This window comes from Nothobranchius furzeri, chromosome 10, assembly GCF_043380555.1.
Source record: "Nothobranchius furzeri strain GRZ-AD chromosome 10, NfurGRZ-RIMD1, whole genome shotgun sequence".
In the NCBI taxonomy this organism is placed as follows: domain Eukaryota; kingdom Metazoa; phylum Chordata; class Actinopteri; order Cyprinodontiformes; family Nothobranchiidae; genus Nothobranchius; species Nothobranchius furzeri.
In genome coordinates this window covers 48972782-48982715 of record NC_091750.1, presented here as the reverse complement: position 1 = coordinate 48982715, position 9934 = coordinate 48972782, and the positions used below count along the sequence as shown (strand labels likewise).

At 41.9% G+C, this 9934-nt stretch overlaps 2 protein-coding genes across 2 annotated transcripts; both read left to right on the top strand.

The window, feature by feature from the left end:
* The first annotated feature begins 221 nt into the window (after positions 1-221).
* On the top strand, positions 222-3499 carry LOC107386555 (zinc finger protein 271). Its single transcript, XM_015961020.3, has 2 exons — positions 222-417; positions 1537-3499. The coding sequence occupies exons 1-2, from the start codon at positions 360-362 to the stop codon at positions 3375-3377; spliced, it is 1899 nt and encodes a 632-aa protein (XP_015816506.3). The 5' UTR covers positions 222-359; the 3' UTR covers positions 3378-3499.
* Positions 3500-7730: 4231 nt separating this feature from the next.
* On the top strand, positions 7731-9415 carry kcnk12l (potassium channel, subfamily K, member 12 like). The gene is made up of 2 exons (XM_015961019.3): positions 7731-8211; positions 8297-9415. Exons 1-2 carry the CDS (start codon positions 7872-7874, stop codon positions 9298-9300), a joined length of 1344 nt encoding a protein of 447 aa, XP_015816505.1. The 5' UTR covers positions 7731-7871; the 3' UTR covers positions 9301-9415.
* The last annotated feature ends 519 nt before the right edge of the window (positions 9416-9934 follow it).

The following is a 9934-nucleotide window of genomic DNA, read 5'->3' as shown; positions in this document are numbered from 1 at the left end:
ATTGCCCCATTGGCGTGCATTCATTTTGTAGTGCTTTCGGGGATCTGTGGTCTGGAAGTATATGGGCATGACTTCAGGCTCGCCCATCCACTACAGTTCTGGGATGTAGCTAATAGCAAAAACGTGACAAGGGTGATGTAACTATGCGGGTGTCTGGTTCATGCTTGGATTAAACTCCATGTTAACAAAATGTGTCTGTTGTATTGTTTTGGCAGAGTGCTGCTGCCAGCAGACTCCAGTAAAGAACAACCATCAGAAACTGGGCTCTGAGTCTTCAGGTGTCGAAACAAAGACCACTGAGACAGAAGCAGATGATGCTTTGGGTTTTTGAAGAAGAGCCTCATGAAATTTAATTAAAAATGAGCAACATGACCCAAGGTGCTGTTTTCAATCCCAGATTTCAGCTGCATGTAATAGGTTTGTATATTTTAATTCTGTCTCCGTGTGATTGATTTAGGTGCAATCTGCAGAACTGGAAATTGCTTTGCCAGACAAATTTGCAAAATATTATTTTACAATTCTGCTTCAAATAGTTGTTTACCTATTTCATGCAAACCAAAGAAAAGAAACAAACTACAAGGTGCAAGATTATTTAGGGGTTAGAATTGATTTACAGAATAATAAAAAATTAAAGGACAAATTGGATGTGTTTTCCTTTCTTCTTATTTTATTGCTTTGCTGAAATATCGGATCAAGACTCTGTATTGGCAGATACTCAAAATCAAAGGACTTGGACTTTCAGGAGTATCCATGCTGCCAAATGTTAAGGCCATATTAGTGTTTCCATCATGATTTTCTGGCCTCTAATAAGGATTTCTGTCAGAAATTAATTTAGTTCCTGGAGATTTTCTTACATTTATGATTAGTAGTAAGTAAATTTTATTTATATAGCACTTATCACAGACATAGAATCACAAAGTGCTTCACATAGATCAAAACAAAATAAAACAAAGTCATAAAATCATAATGATCTCAAAACAGAAATAGATTAACATCAGAAAAAATAAAGTCATAAAATTATAACATTTCATAAACACATGAAAGATAAAAAAATTTGAGTTAAAAATAGGAAAATAAAAGATTTAGGTAAAAGCAGCTGTAAATAAAAGGGTCTTTAGCTTTTTTTTTTTTTTTTTTTTAAAGTGTCCAGACTGTAAATGCTACGTAAAGAAGATCATTCCAAAGTCAGGGTGCAACAGTCTGGAAGGAGTGATCACCTCGACTTTTGTCTCTGGTCTTTGGAACTTCTAGAAGGTTCTGGTGTGCGGACCTGAGGGCTCGGGTTGGAGCATAAGGCTTTAACAGTTCAGTAATATAGGGAGGATCTTGATCCTGTAGAACATTGAAACTTATAGTCAGGATTCTAAAATGAACTCTAAAGTTAATGGGTAACCAGTGCAGAGACATTAGGATAGGAGTGATTTGTGCTCTTCTGTTTGCTCCATTAGATTAGATTGTTTTGACAAACTGTGAACTTGGTTTACTTTGACTTAAATTTGTAATAGTAATAATGTCCAAAATGCTTTTGTGTTTCAGTGGTTCCTGCAGATGTTCAACAGCTGACTAAAGAAGAGTCCCCTGAAGAATGGAGTCCTGGTGTGGACCAGCAAAATTCAGTACCGCTCCACGTAAAGGAGGAACTAGAGGAAGTGTGCACCAGTCTGAAGGAAGAGCAGCTTGAAGTGAAGGAGACAGATGACATCAAATGTTCATTCACCACAATTCCTGTCAAATGTGAGGATGATGAAGAGAAACCTTTGTTCTCACAGCTTCATCAGCATCAAATGGTAGACGGAGATCTTCCAACCAGCAGCTCAGTTGATCAGATAACGGCAGCACCTGGAGGAGTAGAAACCAGCATTAACCCAGATCTAAATAATCACGAAGACGATTTCAGCTCCTCAGAGACTGAGGTCAGTGAGGATGATGAAGATGGGAGCAATTCTGATACTAAGTGTAAACTCTTGTCAGATTGTGGGTCAAAAACAGAAGACGGTGACCGAAATGAGAGCAGATCCTCTGAAACAGGTGTGAAAACTGTCAGCAAATCATTCAGCTGCTCTGAGTGTGGGAAGCAGTTTGTTAGCAACCGGTCACTTCAGAGACACGTTGTATGCCATTTAAAAATAACATCTTCGAACTATGTGGTGAAAAATACTTGTTTAAGAGTGAATAAATCTATAGACTTCCACAGGAAAGGCAAGAGAGGGCAGAATTTATTTTGTTGTGATGAATGTGGTAAAAGATTTATCAGAAGGGGTCATCTACATACACACATGAGAGTCCACACAGGACAGAAACCATTTGGTTGTGGTATCTGTGGAAAAAGATTTAGCAATAAGAGTAATTTAAAGCCACACATGAAAATTCACACAGGACAGAAGGAATTTAGTTGTAATGTTTGTGAACAAAAGTTTATCAAAAAGATCAATTTAAATACGCACATGAAAACCCACACAGGACAGATGCCATTTAGCTGTGGTGTTTGTGGACAAAGTTTCACTCGAAAGACATCTTTGGACATACACAAGAGAATCCACACTGGACAGAAACCATTCAGTTGTAATGTCTGTGGACAAAGTTTTGTTCGAAGGACAACTTTAAACAGACACATGAGAATCCACACAGGACAAAAACCATTCAGTTGTAATGTTTGTGAACAAAAGTTTTGTGATAGAAGAAACCTAATCTCACACCGGAGAGTCCACACTGGACAGAAACAGTTTGGTTGTGAATTTTGTGATAAAAGATTTACTAGAAAAGATAATCTAACCAGACATATCAGAGTCCACACAGGACATAAACTACTTAGTTGTGGGGTTTGTGGACAAATGTTTCCTGAAAAGACATCTTTAATTACCCATGAGAGAATCCACACTGGAGAGAAACCATTCGGTTGTGAAGTTTGTGAGGAAAGGTTTTCTCGTAAGACAAGTTTAGATGCGCATATGACAAGTCACACGGGACAGAAACTGTTTGGTTGTGGTGTTTGTGGACAAAGGTTCGCCCAAAAGAAACATTTAGGCACTCATGTTAGAATTCACACGGGAGAAAAACCATTCAGCTGTGATGTTTGTGGACAAAATTTTACCCGAAACGGAACTTTGAGTGCACACATGAGAATTCACACAGGTCAGAAACCATTTGGTTGTGAAGTCTGTGAACAAATGTTTAACAGAAAAGCTAATTTAGACCGACACAGAAGGGTCCACACAGAGAAAAATACATTTGGTTGTGACGTTTGTGCTCAAAGGTTTAGCCAGAAGAGTAAATTAAACAAACACATGAGCAGTCACACAGGACAAAATCTGGTTTTGACTTTGGTGGATGAAAGTGTAACTAAACTATTTATGCAGGAAACAGGAAGCAGCAGTTAGCAATAGAAAGAAGATATCGATAAGCTGAAATACTGCAATATTTCGTATTACAATACTGAATTAATATTCAAAAGCAGTGCATTTATTTTTATTGAGAATTTACATGCAAACATTTACAGGTGCTGGCCAGTAAATTAGAATATCATCAAAAGGTTGAAAATATTTCAGTAATTCCATTCAAAACGTGAAACTTGTACATTACATTCATGCAATGCACACAGACCAATGTATTTCCGATGTTTATTACGTTTAATTTTGATATTTATAGGTGACAACCAATGAAAACATCAAATCTGGTATCTCAGAAAATTAGAATATTCTAAAGGCCAATGAAAAAATGTTTGTTTCTCTAATGTTGGCCAACTGAAAAGAATGAACATGAAAAGAATGGGCATGTATGGCACTCAATACTTAGTCGGGGCTCCTTTTGCCTCAATAACTGCAGTAATGCGGCGTGGCATGGACTCGATCAGTCTGTGGCACTGCTCAGGTGTTATGAGAGCCCAGGTTGCTCTGATAGTCGTCTTCAGCTCCTCTGCATTGTTGGGTCTAGCGTATTGCATCCTCCGCTTCACAATACCCCATAGATTTTCTATGGGGTTAAGGTCAGGCGAGTTTGCTGGCCAATCAAGGACAGGGATACCATGGTCCTTGAACCAGGTGCTGGTGGTTTTGGCACTGTGTGCAGGTGCCAAGTCCTGTTGAAAGGTGAAGTCTGCATCCCCATAAAGTTGGTCAGCAGCAGGAAGCATGAAGTGCTCTAAAACTTCCTGGTAGACGGCTGCATTGACCCTGGACCTCAGGAAACAGAGTGGGCCAACACCGGCAGATGACATGGCACCCCACACCATCACTGACGGTGGAAACTTTACACTGGACCTCATGCAACGTGGATTCTGTGCTTCTCCGCTCTTCCTCCAGACTCTGGGTCCTTGATTTCCAAAGGAAATGCAGAACTTGCTTTCATCAGAAAACATAACTTTGGACCACTCAGCATCAGTCCAGTCCTTTTTGTCCTTGGCCCAGGCGAGACGCTTCTTGCGCTGTTTCATGTTCAAGAGTGGCTTGACACACGGAATGCGACACCTGAATCCCATGTCTTTCATGAGTCTCCTCGTGGTGGTTCTTGAAGCGCTGACTCCAGCTGCAGTCCACTCTTTGTGGATCTCCCCCACATTTTTGAATGGGTTTGTCGTCACAATTCTCTGCAGGGTGCGGTTATCCCTAGAGCTTGTACACTTTTTTCTACCACATTTTTTCCGTCCCTTCGCCTGTCTGTTAATGTGCTTGGACACAGAGCTCTGCGAACAGCCAGCTTCTTTAGCAATCACCTTTTGTGTCTTGCCCTCCTTGTGCAAGGTGTCAATGATTGTCTTTTGGACAGCTGTTAAGTCAGAAGTCTTCCCCATGATTGTGGTGCCTTCAAAACAAGACTGAGGGACCTTTTAAAGGCCTTTGCAGGTGTTTTGAGTAAATCAGCTGATTAGAGTGGCAGCAGGTGTCTTCTATATTCAGCCTTTTCAGAATATTCTAATTTTTTGAGATACCAAATTTGGAGTTTTCATTAGTTGTCACTTATGAATATCAAATTTAAATGTAATGAACATTGGAAATACATTGGTCTGTGTGCATTGCATGAATATAATGTACAAGTTTCACGTTTTGAATGGAATTACTGAAATATTTTCAACCTTTTGATGATATTCTAATTTACTGGCCAGCACCTGTACCATATCTGCTATGTCTGCTGCAGTTCAAGCTCCCGACTGCTAGGTGGCAGCAGTTTCTACTGTCCTAATTTGGACAGAACAATGAGATATCATGTTTATCATAGACATGAATACGTAGACGCCACATACGGAGCCTATGTCTCCTCCCTTTCCGGTCGGCTCATGGGTCCTCGGGGCTAAAAACTGTATTTTCTAAATTTCTTTGCTTTAGACCCTGGATCACACATATGTTGTACTGCAATTTAAATGAAAACTAATGATGTGTGTTTCGACCATGCCAGTCACGTACTTTGAGGTTTATCGGCTTATAAAAGTTCGTAATTAGCATGACTACACACCAGAAATCGGCACGTCGCATATGTGACGTCACCACATAAACTCCTCTCCCCTAACGTAGCTGCTATTTACCAAATGGCCAGATTTATGGTGGTTCTTTCCTCCTGTGGGAAGTTTGCCAAATGTAGAGCCATTTGCCCTCAGTGTTCGTTTGATGACATCACTTTCGTGAAGCGCATTTGTAGTCCTGGACTTATTTTCACACAAAACCTAAAATAGCGTTTTCCCTATTAAAAAATAAGCGTGTTCTTGGCATCAAAATGTGTCGTTAAAATTCACGGGCATCATATGTGAAACCATGGCACAAAACAAGCGGAATTAGAAAATAGCATTTTTAGCCCCATTGACTTGCTTGATTGTTTTGTTCTTCTGGGGATCTATGGTCTGGAAGTAGATGGGTGTGACTTAGATTCCCTATAGGGTGCTGTTGAATGAAACAGCGTTGCCGCCGTGTTGGATGGGTTCCTTACTCTCCAAACCCAACTGGAGTCAATGCAAAATGAGCGACCATGCTCATTTTTTGTGCTGCCTACGGTTGCAACAACCGGCGTGTTGAAAACAGATCACGTGGGATTACTATTGACTTTTCCAGCCTACCTGTTAGGATTATTTATTTTAACTTATTTTATTTTATTTATATTTTGACTATCATGCCATACCATATGTCTAATTTTGTGAAAAAGCATGATAAAATGTGCTTTTTTCGGGGTGAATGGAGACCTAGCCAAGATGGCGGCCAGCCACTACCACAGCTCCAATAGGCAGCGCCAGTCTACGGGACATCATCAGAAGTGTCTTTTAAGTTTTTGGCCTGAGTTTTCCAATTAAATTCAGTCTTAAAAACATTATTTGTCCTGAAGTTTGTAAGTTAATAGTTTTTGTTTTTATTAACAAATGTTAGTAAATAATAAAAATAATGTTTGCTTAGTAAGACGCTACCTTTATTTGTAGCGTCTTACAACTGTGGATGCAGCAATGGAGTGAATTAACTTAACATGCATGTTTTTTGTCTGTCGGAGGAAACTGGAGTACCTGGAGGATGCCCCCCCCCACCTCACCTGTGTTGCAACAGCAGATGTCTGACCACGTCTCTCGACCTGTTTTCTATTTCTAGAAACATACAGACCACCAATTATTAGCTAGAAAAATGGCTTCTCTGGCCTCAGGTGTAAAACAAAAAACAGTTTCTTAACTTGGCGTGCTTTGTCTCATCTGTTAGAAGACATTCTCCCAGAATGTTTGTTGCTTGTCAACAAGCATTTTGGTAAATTTCTGATAAATTTTTTGTTTTTCTGTCCGTCAGAAGTGGAAATCTAGGTTTTCTTCTATTTAAAAAATATGATTAATGGAGTCAGAAAGTGATGTAAAAAGTAAAAAAGAAAGACATCAAACAGTGCAAACTCATGGTTTTTAATGTCAGAGCAGATGGACTGAGTGTCTTTCACACCTGGCTGCTGCTGTCCTTCAGCCATCGGTCGACTGGCGAACGAAACCTGTGCCCTTACCTTCAGCACCAGACAAGATTAAAGGGATGAACAGAGAGAAAAACTGATAGTCATCCTCAATAAATCCTCCCACACAGTCTGCAGAACAACAAAAAGCACTCAGTGAGTCTGGAAGCTTTAACTCCATGACGGTAAGGCGAAATGAGGAGGGAGCTCCTTTTTCCAGTTCACATTACAGGACTTTAGTCCTGAATAAACACTGTTTTAATTACTTATTTCAGTTTGATTCAGAGAAAGTCATTTACTTGTGCTTTGTTGATGCAACACAGTTAATTGTTTGTACAGCTGACAGTCAGAGGAAACCTTTATGTGGGATAAATGGTTTGAAAAAAATAAAAGCTTTTTTAAATAAAGATGCTCCAATCAGAATCGGCTAAAAAAAAAAGGGTGGGGAGCTCACAGGAGATGATGATGTCAGCGTGTTAGGATGAAACATCAGACAGACTAGTTGACACACACACACACACACACACAACACAAGAGGCTTGCTCTCATCATCGTTCAGCAGATCCCGAGGGAATCACACACAAACCGCCGGCGCTCAGGGAGAGGACTCTCATTGTCCAGTTGATGTGCGTTTTTTACTTCTACAGTCCGAGGGCATTCTGTTTGTAATAATGCATGGTGACTTACCTCTTGTTGGAGTCCTGATCTTAACACCTGAGGTTAAGTTTGTCATGTTTTCAGTCAAATATTTGTTTTTCATATGAGAAAAATGAAATTGTGATAAATCAAGTCCCATCCTACGTGCACTCAATTGCTTGTTCTGTGTCGTTGCAGAGTTTTCCAACTAAAGGAGAATGTTTGGTCTGCGTGTGCGGCAGCGGTCAGATGTGTCATACAGAGTAGAGTGAGGGTGTGAGCTGGCAGCACTGGCAGCAGAGGTGCATCTTTTGTGGTTTTGCTGTGCGGCTGCTCTGCTCATGGCTCAGAGGGCTGCAGGCGGCTGCTGCCGCAGGACACCCCTGAACGAAGACAATGCTCGTTTCTGCCTCCTGGCTGGCCTCATCCTGCTCTACTTGCTGTGCGGGGCTGCCATCTTCTCAGCGTTGGAACACCCCTCTGAGCTCCGTGCTCGCATCATCTGGAAACAGCAGCTGGACAACTTCACCAGGCGACACAGGGTCAACTTGGGCGCCCTGCACACTCTGCTGCGGCAGTATGAGGAGGCAAACGGAGCTGGGATCAGGGTTGATGCACTGAGGCCACGCTGGGACTTTTCCGGAGCTTTCTACTTTGTGGGCACCGTGGTTTCAACAATTGGTAGGAGCTCATGGTTACAAATGTTTAGACAACTCCAAATTTCTCAGATTCTACAGCTTTGACCTTTTGCATGGCTTTTCTCCAGGTTTTGGCATGACCACACCAGCGACCATAGCAGGAAAAATATTCCTAATTTTTTATGGTCTTGTTGGCTGTGCTTCCACCATCCTCTTCTTCAACCTGTTCCTGGAACGGATCATCACCATGCTAGCATACATCATGCGCTGGTGCCATGAGCGTAGGCTGAGGTGTGGTGGAGTGGGGGTGATGTCCAGTGGAAAGGAGGCACGAGAAGAGGAGGACAGCCTGGAAGGCTGGAAACCTTCAGTCTACTACGTGATGTTGATCCTGGGACTGGCATCTGTTGTGATTGCGTGCAGCGCCTCCACCCTGTACAGCTCCATGGAGAACTGGAGCTACGTGGACTCTCTGTACTTCTGCTTCGTGGCCTTCAGCACCATCGGTTTTGGGGACTTGGTGAGCAGTCAGAGAGAGCAGTATGAATCTCAAGGGGCTTATCGACTTGGAAACTGCCTTTTTATCCTAATGGGAGTTTGTTGTATCTACTCGCTTTTTAATGTCATTTCTATCATCATCAAGCAAATTCTCAACTGGATCCTGGGTAAGCTGGTCTGCTCAGGACAACATCAGCTCTGTTCCTGCTCGACACGAAGCTGCTGGTGGCTCTGCTGCCCCTGCCTCCAGAGCAAGAATCCCAACCAGAGGCGTTCAGCGGCACGCCTCAGACCAAAACGCATGAAATGCAACACGGTGCAGCCCGTCTCATCCCAGTACCCTGCAGGCAGGCACCGCTACACTGATGGCTCAGTGGAGACCGTCTGCGACAGTGAGATGGATGGTGCAGGAGCTGAAGTGCACATGGATCGCCGTCTATCAGGAGAAATGATCTCTGTTAATGAGTTCATGGTGTCCAATAAGGTGTCTCTGGCACTGCTGCAGAAGCAGCTGAGTGAAACTGCTCACCAGGGCCCACGACAGAGCCATGGCCACCAAAACGGTTTCTCTGGTGGGGTGGGGGCCTTGGCCATCATGAACAATCGCTTACAGGAGACCAGCGTGGATAGATAGCACCAGAACTATACATCAGTTCTTGTGCTGATTACTTTGGTCTATCTCAAGCCTCAATGCAGCATGTATCTTCTTTAGAAAAACCATTTGCCTTCTTTCAATGACAACCCCCCCCCCCAAAATGTTTAGAGCAGAATAATTTTTTGTGACATACTTTTTTTTACACTTGTGACTTTTTTGTCACAAGTGTCTTTAGTCCTCAGCAGATGCCCAACACATACTCTGCAGAGTAAATAACCAGATTGTTTGGTTCTGAGAGTTGACAAAGGGATAAATTTAGCTGAACAGACTTTTATGGTCTTACTGAAGAGGGGTCTCATGTCCTTAAGTAACAGACTCATACCAGAGCAATCAGACGAAAGAAGCAGTGAAGAACCACTTAAAGAAGACTGCTGATTTGAGAGAGCTGCACATGTGGCTGAGCATCCTCCACAGTCAGGGTTGAGTTGGGTCAGAGTCGATACTGATGATCATTCAAACACAACATCTAATTAACTAAGATATTTAAAATGTGATCTGTTGCTAAACAAAACTCTAACAAGCACCAGGAAGCAACTCAGAGACAGTTTTACCTACAGATTACCCATAATATCCAAACTCATCATTTCATGTCGTTGAAATTCATCATCATCTT